The 25350-nt window shown below is 53.7% G+C and overlaps 2 protein-coding genes across 2 annotated transcripts in view; one reads left to right on the forward strand and one right to left on the reverse strand.

The window, feature by feature from the left end:
- ASTN2 (astrotactin 2) overlaps positions 1–25350 on the reverse strand; it is a 366183-nt gene that overhangs the window by 112646 nt on the left and 228187 nt on the right. The window contains exons 14-16 of the mRNA XM_074161351.1: positions 18796–18920; positions 18289–18393; positions 16394–16573 (exon numbers count right to left, since the gene is read on the reverse strand). Of these exons, the coding sequence (XP_074017452.1) occupies positions 16394–16573; positions 18289–18393; positions 18796–18920 (410 nt within the window). The remainder of the gene's footprint in view (positions 1–16393; positions 16574–18288; positions 18394–18795; positions 18921–25350) is intronic.
- Positions 1090–7963, forward strand: TRIM32 (tripartite motif containing 32). The gene is made up of 2 exons (XM_074161352.1): positions 1090–1131; positions 5034–7963. The coding sequence occupies exon 2, from the start codon at positions 5101–5103 to the stop codon at positions 7042–7044; it is 1944 nt and encodes a 647-aa protein (XP_074017453.1). The 5' UTR covers positions 1090–1131; positions 5034–5100; the 3' UTR covers positions 7045–7963.

The raw sequence follows: 25350 nt of genomic DNA on the forward strand, positions 1-25350 counted from the left end.
GCCAGCCTGCGGGCAGCTGAGAGCCTGTCTGAGGCGCAGAGAGATCAGAAATAAAGGCTGAAGAGATGAGGAGGGAAAAGGCAGGAGGGAAATGACTGATTCTATGATTAATGACTGCCATCATTAGCCCTGTGCGGGTGCAATGGAGATGCCATTCTTTGCTACCTCCCAGGCGCGAGCAGAGTCGTCAAACGACCAGGCAACGCAAGGTCTCCTGTGACTGAGGGCAAACCCAGTAACTGCTCGATTCCCCACGAACCATTCGTTGATTCTCTGCCTGCGCCACAGCAGCTGCAGCGATCGCAGGCCAACAGTGCAGAATTGGGGCACTGTGGGAAAGGAATTAATATCAACCAGGATGCGCCCTGAGTGAGTCCCTGCATCAACAGCCACAGCTGCCTATCTATTCACTGGCAGTATTTATGCGCATCACCCAATCAACTGATTACATTTGCTATTCCTACCTAAAAATAGTCCCTTTTTTTTGTCCTGAGAGTCCATGGGCTGCTCCAGCATGAAAGGGACCCAGAAAGACAGATTTTCAGTCGGCGATGCAGAACTGGACACGGGCTCAGGACCCCACCAGAGGGCAGGGGGAAGGGAAGGGGCTGCTCTGGCTGCGGTACCAGCTGCTCAGGGAAAGAGTGTGAACCAACCTGCGTATAACAAAACTGCACGTAATAAATTAATAAAAAAGAAAATGTGTTTCTGCTTCCTTTTTTTTTTTTCCTTTTAATTTTCCTCGATAGGAACAGCGCGGAGGAGGGCGCCTGGCCACCCTGGGCCCTCCCTGTGCGGGCACCTCCCTGCTCCAACCCCCGGCGGGCCTAGGCCCGGGGCCGGCCGGCGGGCCTCCACCTGCCCTCACCGACCCTCCTGCCCTCCGGACGGGTCCCCCGCAGCCTCTCCTCTCCTCCCGCACCCTCTCTCCCCCTCCCGGTCCCTCCTCGGCCCTCCTCGCCCGCCGGCCGAGCTCAGCGGCCGCAGCCCCTGGGCCTACCCTCGGCCCCAGACCTCCTACTGGGACTCCATCTCCCGGCATGCTCTGCGGCGCGGCGCACACGTCACGGCGGCGCGGCGACGCGGGGCACGCCGGGGAGCGGCGCGCGCGGCCCGGCCAGCGGCGGGCAGGTAAGGGCGCAGCGCGGAGCCCGGCGGGGCGGGGACGCCCCCTGGCGGTGGGGCGGCGGCGGCGGCGGCGGCGGCGGCGGCGGCGGGCGGGTCCCCCCTCCCCTCACACAGCCGCGGGCCCGGGGCCCGGCCGGGACGGGCTGGGGAGGGGGCGGACGGGCTGGGGTAGCCCCCCCCCCCCCCCCCAGCTCTCCCCCGCCGCGGGATGGACGCTCCCCCACCGTAAGAGCCCCTGGAGGGGTCCGCCCCGCCGAGCCCCCTCAGGCCGCGCCTTCCACGGGCCTTGCCTGGGCACCTCCTCTGCCGCGGCGGGGGGTGGGAAGGCGGGAGGGGGCCCGGTCCTGCCTTTAAACCCGTCGTTCGCACCGAGCCGAGCGTGCCGGTAACATTGTGTGTCCCTCCCGAGGGTCCGCAGGCCGCCCCCGGGGCCGAGGGTCTGTCAGCAGCAGCCCGTGGCCTCACTGCCTGGGTGCTGCTGCGAGCAGCTGCTTTCAGCAAAAACCACCCCAAACCCATGTCTTGCCCTGCTGGTTTTGTCGCCATCACTGAAATACTGCCATAAAAGCTATAGGAGTAAGTCGCAACGCACATTTTTGCAGCTTTACCCTATTATCTTAACTTGTTAATGACCGTATGGGGTTTGCGTGGCAAGGTTTTGGTAGCGGAGGGGCTACAGGGGTGGATTCTGTCAGGAGCTGCCAGAAGCTTCCTCCAGGTCCGACGGAGCCAATGCCACCGGCTCCAAGAGGGACACACCAGACCAAGGCTGAGCCCATTGGCAATACTGGTAGTGCCTATGGGATAACACATTTAAAAAGGAAAAGAAAAAACAGCAAGAACAGTATCAGCCGCAGAGAGGAGCGAGAATATGTGGGAGCAACAGCCTTGCAGACACCCAGGTCAGTGGAGAAGGACGGGAGGGGGTGCTCCAGGCACCGGAGCAGAGATTCTCTTGCAGCACTTGGAGAAGACCATGGTGAGGCAGGCTGCCCCCCTGCAGCCCATGGAGGTCTGTGGTGGAGCAGATACCCACCTGCAGCCCATGGAGGACCCCATGCTGGAGCAGGTGGATGCCCGAAGGAGGTTGTGACCCCATGGGAAGCCCGTGCTGGAACAGGCTGATCCGGAAGGACTGCACCCTGTGGAAGGGACCCATGCTGGAACAGTTCATGAAGAACTGCAGCTTGTGGGAAGGACTCACATTGGAGAAGTTCATGGAGGACTGTCTCTCATGGGAGGGACCCCACGCTGGAGCATGGGAGGAGTGTGAGGAGTCCTCCCCATGAGGAGGAAGGAGCAGCAGAGACGTGTCCACAACCCCCATTCCCCTGTGCTGCTGGCTGGGGAGGAGGTAAAGAAATAGGGACTAAAGCCCAGGAAGAAGGGGCAGGGAGGGAAGGTGGTGTTTAAGATTTGGTTTTCTTTCTCATTACCCTACTCTGATTTGATCGGTAATAAATTACACTAATTTCCCCAAGTCCCGTCTGTTTTGATGGTGACAGTAATTGCTGAGTGATCTCCCTGTCCGTATCTCAACCCATGAGCCTTTCATTATATTTTCTCTCCCCTGTCCAGCTGAGGAGGGGAGCAGCAGAGCGGTTTTGGTGGGGACCTGGTGTCCAGCCAGGCTCTGACCACAATAATAACTCAAGCTGAGAATTACAAGTGAAACTAGTTGTCTCGTCACACCTGCTAAGGACTCCAGAGCGAGAAGAGAAACTAGGGCAGGATTTATTTTTTTTTAATATAAGGAAACCAAACTCACATAATTTACAGAGTTTTATCGCTTGATCCTCAGCTGTGGCTTTCTCTAATACCCTGCTCTGTGCCAGAGGAATGGCCTTGGGAGGGACTGATAGGCAAATACAACTCGCTGTTAAGGGAACTTCCGTGAAGGGATGGCCGAGTGCAAGATAAAGATAAAAGTGCAGCAGTAAAAATAATTTCACATTACTATGGTGCGTACTGGCATTCTGATAAAAGGGGGTTATATATGAAAAGAATGTCGTACAAATGATCTTTCTAAAAAACGAATCTAACTTAAAACTAAGCAAAATCCCCTCTGCCATTGTTCTTTAATGAAAATACTTGTTTTAAAGGTGGCTTTTTGTATAACTCTCTGGTGTATCTGGTGTCTGTGCTGCTCCCCCATCCTTGCCTAACCAAGTCTTTTGACATATTTCCAAGGAAAATAAGAATAATGGATCTGCTATCCTGTGTTTCATTTTTAAAAATCATTTTAAAATACAGATTTGTCATCCCTCAGAGGAAGGTTTCTGATCTACATGGCAGTGCCCAGGCTTCTGCTTCCCCAGCTGAGATATATGCTAAGAATAAAGGGAAGTGTATTCAGTGCCAGCGGCAGCAAGTGCCCAGACTGCCACCGCTCACTGATTTCCGGGGATGTGATACCCATCGAGCCAAGGATCAGATCCCAGCTTGGAACTTGGGAGATTCTGCTACGCCGCTGAATCCCTTCCTGAAATGTGGGCTTTAAAAGACTGTGAACTGCGGCTGACAAATTAAAACGATTTTTTTTTCTTCTTCTCTGTATGAACATAAAGAACTTTTCTTCATTGCGGTTTTCTTCTTCCACTTGAGCAAACGGTAAACTGAAATACAGTGAACCTTTCTGTCTGAAATGCTCCCGAGGATGAAGCAGGCAAACCCAGCAGGGAAGCGAGAGTGCTGTGTGCGTGCAGCCATTACTCAGAAAAAGCTGTCTCTTCGCATCCCTCTGTGACCATCTCTTCATTTTAAAGACTAACTACTTCCTTCTCCTCCTCTCCCCCTAGAAGAAATGTTTCCTTCCCCATTTCTCTTAATGGCTAAGCAAGGCAATAGCAAAGGTATTGAAACCCAGTCTACTGAATAATAACTTAATGATGTGAACCCTGTTCTGTTCCTTTTGAATGGATGGCTGCTTTAGCAAGAGAGCTGCTGGGATCTGCTCCCTGCTGGGAGGGATGTGAGGATGGAGAAACCTGGATTGAAGCTGAACGGCAACCAGAGTGGTATAAAACTGAACCAGAATACAAGAATGAGGCCAACGCTGCGAGATTGTGAAATAAGGAGAAATTATATGCAATTAAGCTAAGTTCAAGAACTAATAGCCAACACTTGTAGCATATATTAATTAATGTTTGGAGTTGTCTGTTAACTCCATTATTGCTAATACCTGCTAGAACACTGCCGCGTCGAGCTGTGTTTAATTTGCATGCCGAAGCATGATGCAGCATGGCAGAGGTTAACAAAATGCACTGGCGTAAAATCTTCGCTGTGTGTTTTCAGTAGGTACAGTCATTCCCAGAACGAGTGGAAGCTGACAAATCATTCCTTCTAGTTTCACTTTCTGGCAGTCGTACGAAACCTTGAAAATTTATTTTGGCTATCTAGAAAAGCTGAGTAAAACAACCACATTTATTTCGTTCGTATCTGATGTCACATCTGAATGTGGGTCTCCAGAGGTGATATATTAATGTCCTAAAGCGTTGCACCATCTGGTTCCTCTTTTGATGTGCAACATTTTGAATGCTTGGTTTAATCTCCCTGGGTTTCAGTAAATTATGTAAACTCAGAGGCTTGGCAGCGGGAGATGGGCACCATGAGGAGATGATTCAGTCATCAATATCTATTGGGCTTCCTTATTGCTGCCATTACACTTCTTTTAGTTCTACTTATAAATTTTGCAAGTGAATAATTCACCACATGAGGAGCTGCAAGTTAGTTTTGGAATTTGCCCACTCTGAGATTACCTATGACTAATCCATCCTTTCAAACATGGAAAAAAACTAACTGGGCTTCTTTTTTTCCAGGGTTGGGTGATAAATCAGAAATAAATTGCATGTATATGTAACCGTGGTGATGACATAAATCACATTTCCTTTTTTCTTTCTGGACAGAATTGGAGCACCTTGGAATAGATGTGAGTACCAGACACCGCACCAGTGAAAGCTGCCTTGTAAAGCCATGGCTGCCGCCCCTCATCTCAACTCGGATGCGCTCCGAGAGGTCCTGGAGTGCCCCATTTGCATGGAGTCCTTCACTGAGGAGCACCTGAGACCCAAGCTCTTACACTGCGGGCACACCATCTGCAAACAGTGCTTGGAGAAACTCCTGGCAAACAGCATTAATGGGATACGGTGCCCCTTCTGCAGCAAAATCACGCGGATCACAAGCTTAGCTCAGCTGACCGACAATCTGACTGTGCTGAAGATCATAGACACCACCGGACTGGCCGAAGTGGTGGGTCTTCTCATGTGCAAGGTGTGTGGGAGAAGGTTGCCAAGACACTTTTGCAAGAGTTGTAGCTTGGTTTTATGTGAGCCGTGCAAGGAGACATCTCACACGCCCCAAGGCCATAGAGTCATTGCTATCAAAGAGGCTGCTGAAGAGCGTAGGAGGGAATTTGGGACAAGGCTTGCCAGACTTCGGGAGCTCATGGGTGATCTGCAGAAAAGAAAAGCGTCTCTGGAGGGTGTTTCCAGGGATCTGCAATCTAGATACAAAGCAGTTCTGCAAGATTACAGCAAAGAAGAGCGCAAGATCCAGGAAGAACTCGCCAGGTCACGCAAGTTCTTCACCACCTCTCTGTCTGAAGTGGAGAAGGTAAATAATCAGGTAATGGAGGAGCAAGCTTATCTGCTGAACTTAGCAGAAGTGCAGATAATGTCTCGCTGTGACTATTTCCTCGCCAAAATAAAGCAGGGAGACATAGCTCTCTTGGAGGAGGCGGCAGATGAGGAAGAACCAGAACTGACCAACAGTCTCCCGAGGGAGCTGACTCTTCAAGAGGTTGAACTCCTTAAGGTGAGCCACGTGGGACCATTGCAGATTGGGCAGGTGGTAAAGAAACCCCGCACCGTTAACGTGGAGGAATCGCTCATGGAAACTGCAGCATCCTCATCGGCATCGTTTCGGGAGCCTGACTTTGTGCAAGAAGAAGCCAGCTGCACACCAAACTCCTCGCCAGCCAAGCCAAGGATGCCTGAAGCAGCCCCGAGCATCCAGCAGTGTCACTTCATCAAGAAGATGGGCTCCAAGGGCAGCCTCCCAGGGATGTTTAACCTCCCCGTCAGCCTCCATGTCACCCTGCAAGGAGAGGTGCTTGTGGCAGACCGGGGCAATTTCCGAATCCAGGTTTTTACCCGCAAGGGCTTCCTGAAGGAGATCCGCCGGAGCCCTAGCGGAATCGATAGTTTTGTATTGAGTTTCCTTGGAGCAGACTTGCCCAATTTGACTCCCCTTTCCGTCACCATGAACTGCCATGGCCTGATAGGTGTGACAGATAGCTACGATAACTCTGTCAAGGTCTACACCATGGATGGTCACTGTGTGGCATGTCACCGCAGCCAGCTAAGCAAGCCCTGGGGCATCGCCGCCCTGCCTTCTGGGCAGTTTGTAGTCACCGACGTGGAAGGGGGCAAGCTGTGGTGTTTCACAGTGGACCGCGGCGTGGGGGTGGTGAAGTACAGTTGCTTGTGTAGTGCAGTGCGCCCAAAGTTTGTCACCTGCGATGCTGAAGGGACCATATATTTTACTCAAGGATTGGGGCTTAACCTGGAGAACCGGCAGTACGAACACCATTTAGAAGGAGGCTTTTCAATTGGATCCGTCGGCCCGGATGGGCAGCTGGGACGCCAGATTAGCCACTTCTTCTCCGAGAATGAGGATTTCAGGTGCATTGCCGGGATGTGTGTCGATGCCAGGGGAGACCTCATTGTTGCTGACAGCAGCCGGAAAGAAATCCTGCATTTTCCTAAAGGAGGTGGCTACAATATCCTCATCCGGGAAGGACTCACCTGTCCCGTCGGTATCGCCATTACTCCCAAAGGGCAGCTGCTGGTGCTGGACTGTTGGGATCATTGCATTAAGATCTACAGTTACCATCTGAGAAGATATTCCACCCCTTAAAGGCACGTCTCTAAGCAAAGCCTCTTTTGGCAGCAAAGATTCTTCCAGCCTCATGGCAATCTGATGGGAAGCGGTGTCGAGCATTGAGGAAGATCATGCCGTAACCAAAGGGGGGTTTGGTGTAGAGGCCGTCGTGTTTTGTGTTTAGAAACAAAATAGCTTCTGTGGTGTGGTTTGCTTTTTCTCCTTCTTTTTGATATAAAATCCGTACAGTAAAAAAGAACAAGCGCAAGGGAGAGTATTGGTTCCTTGCTAAATGACTGGTCACTCCATAAACCTTCTCACCTCCTCACACCGCATCTCCTCCACTTCCAGCCTCAACCACTGCATCTTTCTTTGTGCCATAAACACTGACTGACTGCTCTAAATCACCTTCCCTTCGAGGACCGGAGAGGCAATCCTTTTCTCGCCGTGCTACTCGCAAGGAACCGGGTAGCAGTTGTCTGGGCAACTACCAGAGAAAGCAATTTCTGATTGCAGCACTGCATAAAACAAAATAGCCCTCTTAAACCACGCGGAGATGGAGCTTTATTTTCAAACTGGCAAGGGAGGGTTTTCTCACCCCGTTTTTCTGGTATTCAGGACCTCGCCCCTGTTGTGCCATTCGTGATGGTGTCTGTTCGATGTGAAGTGAGTACCGGGCCATCGTGGGAGCCAGAAAACTGTCCTCTGCTGGCAACAGGGTTTTTATTACTACTACGGGTCCTGCGAGGTAGAACGGGGGGGGGGCGGGTAAAAAGGGAGGGAGCTGGAGGGAAAAAAAAATAAATGGGGAAACCTACGGTTGATCTTCACTGTTTTATTATTAAATGTATCCTGGAAACTGTCTTCGGAAGGGGGTGGGGGAAAGGGCTGGGGGAATAAACCTGGGAGATTGTAGTAAATGAGATTAAATGCAACATATTGTATGTTCACCTGCACTTCACTGTTCTGCATTCCAGACCATTGCATTTAGTGATAGGTTTCCACTCATCTGCACTTCACCGCTGAGATGGGGATGGGGTGGGGGGTGGGGGGGCTGTTTCACTGTTATTTTTTTTACTACTTGGAAGCACATCCGTTGGTGCATTGCCTTTTTTTTTTTTTTTTTCCCCCTTGCACAGCAAAACACTATATTCTTCCGATTATTTTTAACGGCACCGGCAGGCACCGGAGTTCATGTTCATCACGGCTTTGGGCCAAATGAAGCACAAAACTGCAGCTGTGTGAACCAAGGCCCCCACAGTGCTACTCTCCTGGCTGATAAATGCATACCTCAGTGTGGTGCTGCTCGCCTAGAATAGTTTATTGAAGGCAAGATGCATTTAAATAGGGCACAGTGGTAGCATGTTAATCTGCCACAGATAATAGTTAGACTGCAGTGCGTTTATTTGTTGCTATCAACAACCTAGTTGCAAATTTGGGGGCACGACAGACAATATAAAAGCTGATTTTATGGCGGCTGCCGTGCTACAGCAAATTGTTTGCTACAACATGGAGGCAACAGGTGATTTTTTTTTTTAAGCTCCCCTATACTTTCCCCTAGCAAAAGAGCAAAGTAAAATGGGCTTTAGAGCCGCTGCTGCCCCAGCCAGTTGTTTGGCGGTTACAGGGTTTGCAGAAGAAGAGACGGGAGCAGATTTTGGTGGGATTTTGTTGTTTTTTCTCTCCCTGTTATGCTCAGCCGAAGCACTGAAGAGGGCCAGGAGAGCAAAGAACGGGCTGTGTGACGGAGGTGCCTCTCCATCAGGGCAACTTCTTATTTCTCTCCCTGTAATTTACTGGAAAAGGCTTTCGGAGAAGGCAGCAGGAGCCAAGACACCAGCCCAAGGGAACTGAACCCGCCCCCCCCCCGCCCTCCTCTGTGTGTTTGCCAAGGCTACCAGCTTGCACTTTGTTATTTACCTTCCCTTCTTCTCTCTTTGGGTGGGAGGGGGAAGTCGCCCGAGGTACGTAACAGCAGTTCGGGGAGCCGATCTCATCTTGCATGTATGTTTTTGGGAGATGAGGGCTATTACAGGGCCCTTCTGCAGTTAATTACATTGTAACTCAAGGCATTTTTTCCAGTATTATGGAAATGGCAGTTCCTCTCCTACTGATCTCTTAAACATTTCTCCTGTTTCTAAGAATCGCTCCAAGCAGGAAGCTACCGCGGACCTGAATAATTGAAGCAATATTATCTATGATAATATGTACCTCTGTCATTTTCTGTTCCGATGGATTATTATTTCTTCTTCTTTTTTTTTGTTTTTTTTTTTTTTTTTCAATAAACATCACACTACTAGCAATAACATTTCCTGGAGCGCTTGAAGGGCCATAAAAACTGGTCCAGTAAACTGAGCAGTTGGCTACCCCAGCCTGTTCCTGCTTACGCAGTTCAAACAAAGCGTCTGTCATCTGTTTCTCACTCGGAGATTCAAAGGAAAAATCCCACTATCCTGTGACGCTCTGGTGGGGCAGGACACTGCCATCGGCGCCTGGGGGTGTACGGCGCCTGCGGCTCTTCTTCGAGTCGGGTTTTTCAGGCAGAAAAAGGGAAAATAAAAACCTGCCCTCCCTCGCCCGGGGTGTCCGCGTCCCCTGACAAAGCTCGATGGTGACTGAGAGATGATTTCGCAGAGCTGGATTTCTCGTCCTGGTGCCCCCCTCTCCCCCCCCCCGCCCCCGATGTTGCGATTGTCCACCAAACGAGATGAAATGGAGTAATTAAGGATTGTGATGAACTAGTTTGGCTTCTGCTCTCTACCTGGAGAAGGAGCTTGTCTGGTTATACGTATGTGCTGGGTTTTTAAAGATTGTGTAATAAAGGAAAAATCGATCCAATTAAAAGTGCATTGCAAACGGCTCATTTTCTTATTAAAAACACTTCATCTCCTCCCTTTGGTGGCAGATTGGTTTTTACAGCCAGTGGGGATTAGGCTTGGGAACACAATGGCTCCGAACCCCCTTTTACGCCATCAGTTGCAGAGGATAAATCCGATCTCCTTGGCAGCTCTCATGTACCTTCATCTGACGCTTCCCTGCCCTCCCCATAAACAAACCCTAGAGTTTGGTACCTTAATTCACACTGATGCTCCCGCAAGGGCAATATCTTATTCCTCACTGCAGCCGATACCTGATGTTTTAAAGGTCTGGTCCCGATTCCCTGGCCCCGAGCTCTCAGTAAGGGGATGTGAAGCTCTGTCCCTGCTACGGGGGGGACACTGGGGCTGGCAGGAGGGCTGCTGTGAGGGTTCATCTATTATTCTGGATAATTTTAATAAATCACAGAATCACAGAATGATACGGGGTTGGAAGGGACCTCTGGAGATCATCTAGTCCAACCTCCTGCCAGACCAGGTCCACCCAGAGCAGGTTGCACAGGAACGTGTCCAGGGTTTGAATGTCTCCAGAGAAGGAGACTCCACCACCTCTCTGGGCAGCCTCTTCCAGGGCTCTGCCACCCTCGAAGTAAAGTTCCTCCTCATGTTTAGATGGAACTTCCCATGTTCCAGTTTGTGCCCGTTACGTCTTGTCCTGTCACTGGGCACCACTGAAAAAAGCCTGGCCCCATCCTCCTGACACCCACCCTTTAAGTATTTATAGGTGTTGATCAGATCCCCCCTCAGTCTTCTCTTCTCCAGACTAAAAAGACCCAAGTCCCTCAGCCTCTCCTCATAAGAGAGGTGCTCCAGGCCCCTCATCATCTTTGTAGCCCTCTGCTGTACCCTCTCCAGCAGTTCCCTGTCCTTCTGGAACTGGGGAGCCCAGAACTGGACCCAGTGTTTCAGATGGGGCCTCAGCAGGGCAGAGCAGAGGGGCAGGATGACCTCCCCTGCTGCAAACAATTGTGTTAGAAGCAGTGTTTTAGGTGGAGCCCAAGGAGAGCTAAGCCCGTTGCCACTTGGCTTTCAAAGGCATCAGCACATCAGGTTGTCCCCTGTCGTGCTGCCCTGTGGGGTTTACTGCTCTGAGCGGAGGTTTTTATCGCTCGGGCTTATCTCGGATGATAGGAAGCAGCTCTTTAAACAGCTACGTACCCGGTACGAGAAGTTATGATGTCTTTGGGTAGTGGCAACTAAGCCGTGACCATTTGTTCTGGGCAGCACCCGACAGCCCGGGCTTCTAACAAGAGGAGGAGGGGAGAGCCTGTTCCTTAATCAGAGGGGGCAGAGCTACAAAAGTAAAAAATAAAGCCAGATGCTCCGAGTCTTTTTCTATTGTAGAGCCTAAGTGATTTTTCTGGGTCATTACTCAATGCGAGGATTTAAAGTTATTTCATTTTGCACAACTAATTACTCCGCTTGCCTGGCAATTTTGGATTACAATGAGCGGTGCATAAGGTCATTTAGCAGCCTGAGTCACAGCACATATTTTAGTCTAAACGAAATTTCACGGCAACCAGCAAGATTGTTTCTCCCTCCTCCGAACAAAATGTCAAAATCGGAGGTTTTGGAAATAAATATAATGACGGGAACCGCCAGCGACTTAAAAGAGTTGTTACAAAGGTAATAGAGCGGTTGTTTAGAGGAGCCGATCTCAAGGACAGGGAAATTCTATATGCTTTACTTCTGACCAAGCAGGTATAAGGGGAAAGGCATTATCTCCTTTAATAGATGCAAAGATGCCCTTAAAGCTTTCTTAATGCACCTGATGGTGTCTAGGAAATGAAAACTTAAAGGTTCGCCTGGACTGGTTCAATCTTAATTGTGTGACGGCGGTTTCAGACCTGCCGGGAGATGAATGAGACCCGGAGAGGGCAGAAGGGACCCACGGACCCCGCTCGAGAAGAACGTGGGCTGCTATTTTAGCCTTAATGTGGCCCGTAGTTTATGAAGATCTTTCGTCTCAACTGCTGCGTTCACAAGAAAGCGTGAGAACTGGAACCTCTTAATGGTAAACGCGATCAACAACGTACGGTCCAAGAGAAGAGCACTGGGGAGTTTTGGGGAGGCTGGTGGGCAGATAACCTTAGGGGGTGACCAGGACCTGTCAGGGGACAGCCCCTCCCTGGGCTATTTTAATGTCAGAGGTGTTACTGGGAGGGAACACCTTTCACACCTGTACCAGCCACTTCCAAAGCTCCACTTGCCGAGCACCCAACCAGCCAGGTGAGCTCAGCCAAGGGAACTATCTAGAGATCCTAGGAAATGCAAAAAAAAAACCCAAAATATTTCCCTCGCTGCAGACCTAAAGCAAGGTAACGGGTTGTGAAACCCTCTGACCCTCCTCCACCCGTGCACAGGACAACCCGAGCCCAGCAGCATCCCCTCCCCGCTCCCCGGCTGGGCTTCTCCCAGGTCCATGGTGGCAAGAGAGAGGATCTCCTGCCAGCCTGGGTGCTCCTCCATGGCAGCACGCCACCGGCACGCCGGTTCTTTTTCCAGCTTTTCCCAGCTGGAGAACAGAAGCCTCCCACGCTGAGGCTCAGCTGATCCACACCGTGTGAAGGAAAAGAGCTGTCACTCACACGCTTGACAAGACGAGACCCTCCGCGTTACTGCTGATAACGTCTCCGTTCTCGCAAAGTGCCACAGCACTTACAGACGTTTGTTCTGCATTTTGTGTATCACAGTGGGAACAAGAAAGCCAGAACAGCTCTTGGGGAAATCCCACCGGATCTGTCAGGGTTTGCCATCAGAGCAGCTCTTCCCTTTCCCTAACCAAGCCCTCCTCCTCCTCCTCCTCGCCCAGCCACACCGAGGGGCCACAGAGCAACCAGGTCTCTGATAAACCTTCAATAGATACTAGGAAGACATTCTTTGCTGTGAGGGTGGTGAGAGCCTGGCCCAGGTTGCCCAGAGAAGCTGTGGCTGCCCCATCCCTGGAGGGGTTCAAGGCCAGGTTGGACGGGGCTTTGAGCAGCCTGGTCTGGTGGGAGGTGTCCCTGCCCAGGGCAGGGGGTGGGACTGGATGATCTTTAAGGTCCCTTCCAACCCAAACTACTCTATGATTTTATGATTCCATAACCGGTCCCTGGCAGGTGGATGTGCTGGATGCAGGGATCGCTCTCTTTCCTCCCCTATATTTTCTGAGCATCTTTGTGGTGGGTTGACCCCCAGCCTCTACCTCCCGTTTTACCTCTCAGCATTATACGGTGAGGAACAGCCCAGTTGGGGTCGGCGGTCCTGGCTGTTTCCCCTCCCAACGTCTTGCCAACTCCCTCGGAAGCCCGGCCGCTGTGCAGGCACCGCTCGGCAGCAGCCCACACGCCGGGGTGTTATCGACACTGCTGTAACCACAAATCCAAAGCGCGGCACCACAAGGGCTGTGATGAAGCCACTTCGCTCCATCCCGGCCAGACCCAGCACATTCTTACACGCAACAGGAGGTGGCCGGGGGTGCCACGTTTGCCCCAGCTGCCGAACGGAGATGCTCACACAGTTGGTACGAACTTAATGAGGTGCCGTCAGCGTTAACTGCTGGCTTTGACAGGGGAGAAAAGCGATGCGGGCTCCCGTGGCACAGATCAATGGCCGGGTCGATCTCCAGGTCCCTGCTCGGAGACCGCTCCGATGAGTTAAAGCATTACTTGGCTGCACAGAGCCAGAGCAAACAGCCCCCAAAAAAGGGCTTTTAATTACTCTGCATGAAATAAAATTGGGGTTTGGTATGGTCTGCTCATGGGCTAATGCAGTTCCTAGGGGAAAAGCCTGGGGGATGTTTCCATCTCTGCCCTGAATGGAGTCTGGTGCCTGGTACATCTTGTTCCGGGATTCACTCCTGCAAATCCTTGGGAAGAAGGGCAGGAGGCTCCTTCTCCTTCCCCCAGCACACACCTTATCTGCTTAGAGAAGGAAGAGGAACATTTCACATTTCTACAGACAGAACAGCCTGCAAACACTGCCTACAGCCCTCCCGTCCCACCAGGGGCAGGCAGCGAGAAGGCACCAACGTTCTGCGGTCCCTGGCGAGAGCCGCATCCCTTTCTCCTCCGTTGGGCGGAAGGAAGAGCTCTGCAGACACTGACCCACCTCCCGTCCAGGCTGCTCCAGCCTCGGCAGAGAGCCAGGACCTGGCCCGGCGCTTGACAAGGGGGTCCGGCTGCCAGCGGCGCCGTCTCCTCTTCCAGACTGTGTTTTCAATTAGGGCTCGAGGCGCAGATCGCGCGCTTTACTGGCGGAGGCCTCCTCCCGAGGCCGGCCGATTGATTTATGAAGTTGATTAAAATATTAAAATGATTTTGCGCGATGCTGCGAACGCGCCGCAATGTGCGTTTTTGTCATATTTGGTGCCGTGCCAATTAGCTCGAGACTCTCCTCTCCCCCTCCTCTTCTGACCTGCTTTGTTCGCTAACAAATTACAGTTATCCTGGCTGTACTTTTGTATTTATTAGAGATGATGCATATGTGTGCTCGCTGAGCAGTTCGGAAATGGGCTGGCTAGCAGCGGGGAGCCCGGCGGGCCAGAGCTGTTTCCGAGCGGAGAAGGCATCCAGAACTGTCTAGCTGGAGCTATTTATTCAAATCCTCCTTATGTCACTGGCAAAATGAGGGTAAATCGGTGGAGAAGCTGGGAATAAAATCCATCTACCATGAACTGCAAGCTCTTTCTCTTAGCTCACTGAGGTTTCTCCAGGAGAGAGCCCTTAGTTTTTCGTGGTACCTTCTCTGTCCGGAGCCGATCTCCCCTGGTATCGGCAACAGCCCTGAACATCCCCAATGTCCTTCCAAGAGCATTTTCTGGCCATCAAAGAGCTAAGTACAACACTGGTCCCCTCTGCAGTACCGATGGCCCCGAAGTTTAACCCCACTGACCCCACCAGTTCCCGAAAACACAGACGGAGCCACCCACAAAGAACACGGTTGGAGCCCGCACCCGGTGTCTAAATGCCACATGGTCAGAAATAGAATGCTTATGTCCAAGGAATAACATGCAAAACCCCCGGGGATCCCTAGGGTTTGGGGTGCTCTGGTGCTGGCTGGGCGGTGGGGAAGGATGCTGCAGATACCCCCAGGGCCGGGGCATCCCTGTGAATGGCACGGGGCCGGCACGGGTCCAGGGGCGCAGGAGGGGAGCGAGGGAGCCCGCCTCGGCCAGCTGCATACCATGGACTAAAAAGGAAATTATTTTACCAGCGAGGCACTGCTTGCCTTCAGGCCCGGTGCCACCACGAGGCTTTGCGGTTGAGTCCCAGGACCACCACTTGCCCTGGCTGGGGGGAAGGCAGGGGCTCAGAAATGGGAGATATTTCACTGCTGGATCAAGTGTTGCCACCGTTCATCTCCCCTCTGGCCCCAGCACCGGCAAACAGGGGCGATGCTCATGCCGGGCTCAGATTGCAGCATCTGCCGCTCGTTCCCACCCTCTGGCATCTCCGGAGAAACCCTGCGTCTGCAGGGAGGGCGCTGGGGACGTGAAGCCACCCCGGGTCCGGCCCCACCAACACGTCTGCCCGGGGATGGCAGAGACCAAGCCCAAACGATGAATAACACGGCGAGTACATAAACAACACACCTCCCCGAGGCTTCCTCCTGCTACACAGGGGCATTGCTACGGCAATAAACTTCATTTATCACTATTTAAAGCCCAAACAGAGGAGTACAGGGCGGCACGAATACGCTAAGCAGACGAGCGGCGCTGGGAAGACAGAGGGAAAATACAGCAGAAAGGGAGGGAGGCGGTGGGAGGGAGCAAATCTCCGTCCGACGGCGTCCAGGAGAGGAGGCGGCTCCCGGCAGCGCCCACGGGGCAGGACGCAAGGGACCTTGAGGACCTCCGTCACCCCCAGCCCTACGACGGGCCCGATGAAACATCACAGATGTTTTTTTGACGGAAAAAAATATCAGAGCCGGGGAATATCCCCAGCTCCCTGGAGGAAAGAGATGAATTGGCAAAGGGAAGGCTACAGCGATAAGGGAGTTTTTATAAACATAACCTAATTGTATTACTTCAAAGTCCTGAAGTTTATTGCCCTGTTTAATGATGTGTCTCGTTATTTATGGTGTAGCACAATGAGTCTGCTATTGATTTAATACACTTCCTTAAAGACCGTCATTGTCACCAGCAATAAAACGAAGCCATTCTGAGACTGCTCAATTATGTCACATCTCCATCACCCGACCCCGAGCACCCCCGGCATGCAGGGGCCACCATGGCGGGGCCAGGGGCGGGTGGTGAAGAGGGTCTTCCCGGAGAAGGACAGAGCCAGAGCACAGCAGCCGGAGGGCAGGAGCAGGCAGGATGGGTTCCCCTGGCTCAGGGATGCTGCCCATGGACTTGTGCCACCATCTCCTGCTGCTGGGCAATCAGTCGGGGACAAGTCTCCTGTCTACACCTACTAACCGGCACGGTGACGGTGTATGCACAGGGGAGAGGGGCTGACGGATGGAAAACAGCACGAATGATAACCGGGATTTGTGCCCCTGCCCGTTCCCACCGCGCTCCTCACCTTTCTGGTACTGGAGCCAGAGCTGCTGCTGGACCTTCTTGCTGGGGAAGTGGATGGTGCAGCTGAACTCGGAGCCGTACAGAGCCTCCGCGATGTAGTGGGAGCCAAACTGCTGGATGAAGGAGAGCAGCTCCTCCCGACTGCTGTCCTTGTTCAGGATCTTCAGGATGTTTGCGAAGCCTGTGGGAGGGAGGCAGAGGATGGGTACGGGATGGACAGGGGGGCCAGGCAGGGCTGCCAGCCACAGCCTGGGGCAAGGAGGCCCAGAAGATCCCCTGATCAAGAAATACAAGTCCCCCAAAGCAAAGCGCAGTTCCTCTTCTCTTCCCTCCAAGCTCTACACGATCCTGCCCAGAGAAGCTGTGGCTGCCCCATCCCTGGAGGGGTTCAAGGCCAGGTTGGACGGGGCTTTGAGCAACGTGGTCTGGTGGGAGGTGTCCCTGCCCAGGGCAGGGGGGGTGGAACTGGATGGTCTTTAAGGCCCCTTCCAACCCAAACCATTCTATCATTCTATGATCCTTTGGGATCCACAACCTGCTATTTACCCTGGGCTGTGGCTCTGGCATCCTTCTGTGAGTGTTCTCCCTAAGACTTTTCCAAAACCAATGTCCGTGTGAATGTGTGTGTGCAGAGACACACATATCCACACACACACAAACACCCTCCCACCAGCCCCATCCCATTCTGCAGGCTGCTGGGACACCGTCAACACTCTCCCCGGAGGATGCGCTTGGCCTTTGCTTTGCAGTAACCACAACCAGAGATGTTCTCCTGATGTCACTAATTACAGATCGCCCCGCAGACCATCCCCAGAGTAAAAACCCTGCATAACCCATAACTATTCTTAGGAAAGCTGGAGATGGCCCGGAGGGACACATGGGGCTGGGGTTGGTGGCAGCTCCGTGGGTGCACAAGGGTCAGGGCATCTCTTGGGCAAAGCCCTGCAGCACTCGAGCAGACAGAGGGGACAAGGGGGACAAGGACACAGACCCTCACTGCTCTATGGAGAGGAAATACCGTGGAGGGATTGGTGACTACACGGTGCCTTGGCACCCTTTACAGCTGGCTGGTATCATCGTTTTGGTTCAGTGGTGGAACTGAAAACATACTGCAACAAAATACGTCATAAATGTCACCAAAGTGAGGTTATCTGGCTGGCTGGTTTATTGAAGGAGAAGGTTGGTTTAATAAAAAAAAATCGAGAAGAATTTGTTTTGAGCTTAACCCAAATATTTTGTTCAGCTCCGAAAAGGTTATTTCGTTCTGGGGCTCTGCAGCCTGTCTGCACTAAATCTTTCATTTTTTTTTTCTTTCTCCCTTTTAAAAACAGGTTGATTTTTAAATAAAAAATGCTGTTTTGAAATGAAAAGGCAAAACATTTCAGGTCGTAACAAAATGTTTCAGCATTTCTGAAACAAAACGTGTAGCTATAAAAACGTGGAAGTGAAATGTTTTGACATTTGCAGGATCCTCCCGCCCGCCCCTTCTTCAGCTGCGACTCCTGCTTTATATGACCCGCATTTACAAGCGCTTTGGGTCCTTTTGAAACCACATTTTTTCAAGAACTTACTGTTTTTCATACATAAACGTATACACAGCCACCCCCACATGGATCTTCCCGCAGTGTGGCTTATTACCTTGATCCCGGCTCTGACCCCAGCGCTTGCTTTGTGCAACTGAGCTGCACAAACCCCCTGCCTCAGTTCCCCCCACCCTGTAAAAAGGAGGAAAATCTCTCTGCCTGCTTCTTCAGCAGCGCTGGGAGCTCGAGCTACTGCCCGAGCAGAGCCTGGAGGTGTGAAATGCTGCTGAGGTGCTCGGCACAACTGTCCCTTGGGGCAGAAGACCACCACCCACCCACCCGCCCATGGAGATGTGTGGTTAGAAACCCTCACCTGCAGAGAGGGTGATGGAGCTGAGCTTCACCCTGTAGAGGTTGCTCCTGACCCTCCAGTGCTGCACCATGGGGTACCCCATTGCCTCGTCGTACTTGATGTCCCCTGCAAAGGAAGAGCCGGTGTTCAGCCCCTGCCGATCTGGTGGTCACACTCCGGGGAACACTTAATGCTCACACTGAGGAATGGCTTTGCCACCACAGGGGCAAGAAATGGGATGGCAGCAGGGATGGTGACCTCCTCTGGTGGTCGTGCCATGGGGTCCCCAGGCTGCTGGCAGGACCAGAATTGCGATGGCCGAGGCTGCCTGGAGCTCACAGGGATGGAGATGCTGCCTTGCCCGGTGCCAGGGTGGACTCATCCACCCCGTACGCTCTTTCTGCCCAAGGGACGCAGGAGGGATGCCGTGAAGGACCCCACAACACCAGGGATGCTGATGTCCCTCAGGGACCATGCTGGTATCCAGGGTGGGAGAATGGATTGTTGCCCCAAGCGGGCTGCTCATACCGGTGAGAAGCTGGAGGTCGGGAAGGGGCTCCGAGAGGACGCCACGGCACTGCTCCTCCACGGGCAGCGGGATCACCATCAGGCCATCGGCCAGCTGGGGGAAGTCCTTGATGAAGTTATTCTCCCTGCAGAGAGAAAAAGACAACTGCAAAGCAACGATGCAGGCCACAGCCGGGCAGGGGGACTGAGCTGCCCCATTGACATGGGGATGGATGGCTCTGGAGGGTGAAGGACATCTCCTATGACCAGGAGACCTAACAGGGGATGGGGTTTGCAGCCCCTGCTGCCAGCCACCCGTGGCTCCACAATCCTCCAAGGTGATATCTAATGAGCTCCCTGGGGAACATGGCTCCTTTAGGTCTCCAGCAACATGGGACCGCTCTCAGCCTGGGGACGTGGCCACTGGTTTTGGCCCAGAAGTGTGGATTTTCAGTGTGCCACTGGAGAGAGGGCAGACAGCGGCAAGGAGAGAGGGAACGGCTGCTACACCCCAAAGCTGCCCCTTTCCACCACCTGCAGCATCTTCCCACTATGCGACCGTGACCAAGCCCCAGACCAAGCCCTGCTGGGTGTCCCCACCCCAGGCAGCAGCATCACCCCCGCGGCTTTGGCCCCGCATGACTGGCTTTGTAAAAGGAGGAAAAAGGTACATTTATAGACAGACACCAAAAAAAAAAAAAAAAAAGCTGGCACGTGCAGCTCACGGTGTGATTTTACCACACATGCGGGATCCTTTCTAACCTTGGCAGGTATAACATCGTATAATAGGGCCCTAATGAATTGTTTCTAGAACAACGATACTGGGGAAATCATTTGAAATGGTGAACAGACAGGTCTCTGGGAGACGAGCCTCCCCCAGCAAGCGAGACACCTCACGCCTGCGCCAAGGAAACGGGAGGGGGGATTTTAAATATTGATCTTAGAGCCAAAATATAGGCCAGGAGGCTCTGCGTCCTCCGGGTGCGGAGACAAAAGGGCAGCGGAGAAGAAAAAAGGGAGGTTCCTGCAAAATCAGGTCAGCCCCAGGAGCCGGGGGCGGCTCAGGCTGGCACCGCCTGCCCCAGCTGCATTTTTCTGAACAGACTTTCCTTCAAAGAGCCGCTGGGTTGACCCCTCTTCCCTGGTTTTACCTCCCCACAGCCTGTCCCTGGGTGGGATGCTCCATCATCCCACGGTCATCTCACAAGTGGGGACACCCATGGCCACCTCCAAGGGTCCTGCTGCGGTGAGATGCTGGGCTGGTGGAGCGCATCCCTAGGGCACTCCTGCTGCTCCAGGGTGAGGATACGGCCAGTACAACCTGTAGTGGGGGTGAGCTGGAGGCCATAGCCCCGTGCAACCAGCCTGGGGATGCTCCTGGCCCTGAGGTAGGTGAGGAGCAGCTTCGGGTGGGGGGACACAAGTGGGACCGAGCATGGCTGTGCAGGCAGCCCTGCTGCCTGCCGTCACGCTGCAGCCCCGTCTCAAAGCTGTCAGCACCTGATTGCGTCTCAGGAGCTTCACTTTACACACTGCCGGAGAAAAAGTGGATTATTTGTCTGAGGGGAAAAGCCTCTCGCTCACACACGTGCTCACAAATCTCCTATTGATCATTCCGGGCGCGGGATTCCCGTGGCAGAGCGGTGCTTTGCTGTTCTGAGCCCTTTGCTGTCGCAGTGATGCAAATGGGGAACTGCAATCCCTGCTGGGGCCAGGAGTTGTGTGGGTGGTAGGAAGCAGGGGCTGCAAAATTAGGGAAGCGGTAGGAAACACGGGAAGGAGGGTGTCAGTGTCTCTGCTGCTCTGCCTCAGCAGGAAAGGGAGGAAAGCACCAGCGCTACCAAATCCCAAAGCCCCGGAGAAGCACGATGCTGCACCTGGAAAGAGGGATGCAGCTGCGCTGAGCCCGCCTGTCACCCCAGGGCATGGGGACCGTCCCCTCCCTGACGGGTCACCCTGTATCCAAGGGTGGGCACAAGGGCCAGGTGGGTCATGCCAGAAGCCTGTCCAGCCCCGCGTCCCACCTCCAAGGGGACCAGGAGGGACAATGACACTGGCTGGTGGCACCTTCTCAAGTGCTCTCCCACCACCCCGCATGAGGGGACAGACGTGGTAGGGCCAGAAGAGCTCAGCCATGGGGGGACACAAAGAGACGGCACCACAGAGACGAGAAAACTGCGTTAACCCCGAGCACAGGGCAGAGAGGATGCAGAGATGCAGCCTCTCCTCCCCCTCGCACACAAACCCAACGGGACCATCTCACCGACACCTGCCCAGTGGACCAGCTGGCTGTCCCTGGGCATTAGCCCAGCTCACCCGGGTGACAGGACAGTCCCCGGGGGCTGGGGGCCCGTGCACGGGCAGCCGAGGGGGGAGATGCTGGAGATCAGTGCAAGGGGACCCTGCAGGCAGCGGCTGCTGCTGAGCTGACGCCTCTATAAAAAGGTATTTACCCAAAAGCCGTGCTCTGCGGCGCCGCTCGCTGTAATGCCGTTGGCTTTAACTGCTCGGCAGTCAAAGGGTCGAGGAAAAACACGGGGCAAGCGCGAGTCAAGGGGTGGGTGCACACAGCGGTGTGTGCCCACAGCCTGCTCCCACAGAGGGAGGGAGCAGCGGCACAAGGCAGCACTTCAGGAGCGCTTCGGGGATGCATTTTTGCTACCAAATCCTGCATCTCCTCCCTCCCTCTCTCCCCACCTCCGGCCCCAAAGCAGGGACGAGCCAAAGCCGCGCCAGGGGAGGTGGGATGGCACACTGGGAGGGCAGGTGACATCCTGGGGACACCCAAACGAGTTTGTGGCTGCCGGCGTGCCGGGCTGTGTGCCACGGAACCACAGCCGGCAGAGGGCTGCAGCTCCTCTTCCACCGTGCCTTATTAATAACCCTGCGGCTCACAGCGCTGCTCACCATAAAGGCACAGAAAGAGAGTTTCTGCCAGGCTTTTGTGCTCTCTGATCAAAGCCGTCGGGCTCTGTGCAAAGGGCAGGGATGCAGATGAGGGGAGGGATGTGACAGCAGCCCTCTGCATATGCCACCACACGTGCCTCCATCTCGGGGACGGCCGAGCCACCGGTTCACACCAGGGGGGTCGGTGCTGCTTCCCGGAGACGTGGCTGCACCCTCATGACCTTGTGGCTCCTACCGGCTGTGGAGCCAGGTTTATTCCGATGGGATAGGGAGACAGCCCAGCAAACCCACTGGCTCCCAGCACCTTGCAGCTCCACAGCATCCTCCTCTGCTCCTGTTCTGCCCCCCAGCATCTCCCCAGCACTCAGGGAGCAGGTGCCCGATACTCGCAGGAACAGGGAGCACGCTGCTCTCTCCCACGCGTGGACTCGCAGCGCTCTCCTGGTGGGGATCCGACCGCCTCTCGGGGCATTTTGCAGATACTGAGTCATTATACAAGGAAATGCTGTTTTTCCCTCGCAGTCCCGGTCCCCAGTAGCATCCGACCCAGAGTACATCCTGCCTTGGGAGGGAGCTGACTTCCAGATAAACGAGTTGTGATGCTGGGAAAGGTCAAATGGCCAAAGGCTTAAGTGAGCTCTCGTACTGGCAGGGTGGGATGAGGAGGAAGGCAGTCGCCTGGATTAAACCGAGTTCAAAATCCTGGCTTTGACGGACACTTGGTGTAACCTTGGCCGAGACATGAAACGCTCCCGTTGCCTCGGGTGACAGGTAACAGACAGCAGCTCCCTCCGTCTCAGGGTGCTGGTGGGGTAAAGGCAATTAGCGGCGGCTCAGGTACCGGGAGGAGGGCTCACGCAGCGACAGCCCGCTGTGCCGGTGTTCTCCTGCCCTTCTGAAACTCCATACACAGACTAGAGATGTTTTCGGGGAATCTGACCTTAGATAATACACAGAAGGTCACACAATACAGCTGTGGTGCTGCACAGCCTTGCAGCTCCACAGGGCTGGTATCATCTCACGCAGGTGATGGGAAGCCTCCGAAAAGGACCAGCATCACACAGCATCCCCGAGGGAAAGGGGGTTTTGGGGGGAGCAGGGGAGCCCAGCGCAGGCACTGGGGAGAGCAACTGGAGTGCTGTGGTCCTCCTGGATGGGGCCACAGCCACCGGGTCCTGGTCCACAGCCTGATTATGCCGAGCCCCGTGGCACCCCTTGCTGAGGCGCTGAAAGCCAGGGCCAAGCTCGCAGCAGGATTTTGGCCCGCAGCAGTGACAGATCAGCTGGTGACTCACATTCTTTTCATTTAATTTTTCTGTTAGCAACACCATTGGGTGAAGGAGCAGCTTCTCCTCCTCGGCTTGGCCGGCTGTGGCTTCCTCCCTTCGCATTTCGTGCCCCAAGGCCATGATCCCGAGGCCAGACTCTGCCCACCGAGCCTTTCGGGGACCCTCCTTGCTCCTGCACAACTCCCTCTGCAAATCCAAGCATCGGCTTGCATGGGGATCCCGGCTTCCATCCACCACGGACACCCTGCATCGCAGCGACTGGGCAAATATATTCATGAAGGGGTAAAAATAAAATGACCCCACAAGTGATTAGCTGATGCCCTGAAGCGTGAGATTTAATTACCCTTATCTGAGCCGGCACAGCTACAAATGTTAATCACATTATCATCCAGCGTGCTTATGTTCAGCAAAGTGTCTATGCGAGGACTGCGCTTTCTGCTATGCAAGTCTGAGAGGATGCCTTCTCTGGTAAGAATAATTTATTAATCTTACTTCTTTCTGTCCCGCAATGGCTCGGGGAAAAGATGATGGATTTGAGGTTATTTAGTGCCAGCTTTTGACCCAACTTTCCCTCGGAGAAGCTTTCCCGCTGGGGCGGCTGCAAGCTCACAAGAGCCCAGCCTGCATCTGACACGGGGACATTCAGAAATAGCTTCTTTTTGGCTTGTCATCACCAAAAAAAAAAAAAAAAAAATTGATCTAGAGTCACTGGGAGGGAGAAAAAGAGGGTGCCCTGTTTCCACAGCCACTTTGGAGAAGGTAAGCATGCCGTAAATCTCCCCCCACGTGTCTCCGTGACCTCAGGCACCGGTGAATTATAAAGGCTTAATGCAAACCCTCTGAAGCAGCAATTACTTACTCCAAATTTACTGGTCATTAATTTTAGCGAGGCCCCACTCCTGTATAACGATGTGGGATTAAAAGAGAAGAGACCGGTCAGGTTTTGCCAGGCCCTGGAGCCCCCTCCAGCTCCCCAACTTTCTGCCCTGACCACCGTTTGCAATGATGCGCAGACGGACTGGGCTTTGGGGAGAGAGGAGAGACCAACCCGGAGCTGCCGGTGCCCTCCGAGTCCCCCCGGTGCCACCATCGCCCCCATCCCTCCATCGGCCCCGATGCTGTGGGTAAGACTTGTCCCCGCGCTGTCTGTCCCTCCCTGCCTGCCCCACTTCAGTGCCAGCAATAAACCGCCTGAAAATATTCAATAGCTGCCTTACCCCCTCGCTTCAGGCAGAATTAGCATTTAAATTGAGGTGTTTCGGGGAGGTAAATCACACCAGCGCCGGGGCCGCAGTGCCTGCGGGCACGCACGGTGCTCCTGGGTGCCTCCAAACGTGGTGCTCAGCACCATCCCCTCCACGCGCCGTCGCACAGAGCCCCAAAACCTGCCCCCAAAACCCTCCGTGGGGCTGGGAATGACCGGGATCCCCCATATCCCATGTCCCCTGCTCCCTCTGTCCCGTGGGGCTGGGGCTGTGCGGCAGTGAAGTCGCCTGCTCTGTAATGTCAAAATGTGTTGAAAAAGGCTCAGCCGATGCCAGCGAAACGCCGTGGGCTCCGTCTTGGCGGCTCTTTGATCCTGGCACTGGAATACTAATAGCAACACCACGCCGGCACGGCTGTGGGAGGCCCTCGGTGGCACTGCCAGGGCTTCTCTTCCCTCATTGCGTCCAATTTGGGGACACCAAAGCACGGGAGGGGAGAGCAAGAGCCATAGGACCAGGCAAAGGGTGGTGGCTGTAACCAGGGACCATGGATGGGAGCAGGAGCTGCAAATCCCACCAGTGCGGGTACCATCACATGTGCAGTGCCGTGTAGGGACACCAGCCATGGCATGATGATGGTGACAGCCAGCAAATGACATCTGGACATGAGACTTTAAGAGCTGGGATAGCACTGACAGTCAGACAGAAGAATGCAGGTGGTGGGAGCAGCACTGCTTCCCAGGAGCCAGCAGAGGCAGGGAAGGGGATTCCTTCCCAGTGAACAGCTTATTCACCCTAAAACAGGAATTTGTTTGACCCAAAACTGTTTGTCAAGTCCACCTGAACCTGTTGCAGAGCCTGAGCAAAGATTTTTTTGGTTGTTCACGGAATTGTCAGAGTTGGAAGGGACCTCTAGAGATCATCTAGTCCAACCCCCCTGCTGAAGCAGGATTGCCCAGAGCACATTACTCAGGACTTGTCGTTTCTTTTAAGTACAAAATAGATGGAAAAAGACAAATAGTTGCCACCACGGCCCTGCCACCCTCTCTGTGCCTCGAGGGGGGCTCCTGCACCCCTCAGTAGCTGAAGGCAAGTCTCAACAGAGACTGTGACTGCTTTCCTATTCTCTGTTAGCGCACCAGAACATCAACTCATTTCATGGCAACCCAAAGCAT

This window comes from Numenius arquata, chromosome 19 (assembly GCF_964106895.1).
Source record: "Numenius arquata chromosome 19, bNumArq3.hap1.1, whole genome shotgun sequence".
Lineage (NCBI taxonomy): Eukaryota > Metazoa > Chordata > Aves > Charadriiformes > Scolopacidae > Numenius > Numenius arquata.

What these genes read in the sequence shown, in the direction of transcription:
- TRIM32 (XM_074161352.1), top strand. Translation starts at nt 5,101, where the DNA reads ATGGCTGCCGCCCCTCATCTCAACTCGGATGCGCTCCGAGAGGTCCTG.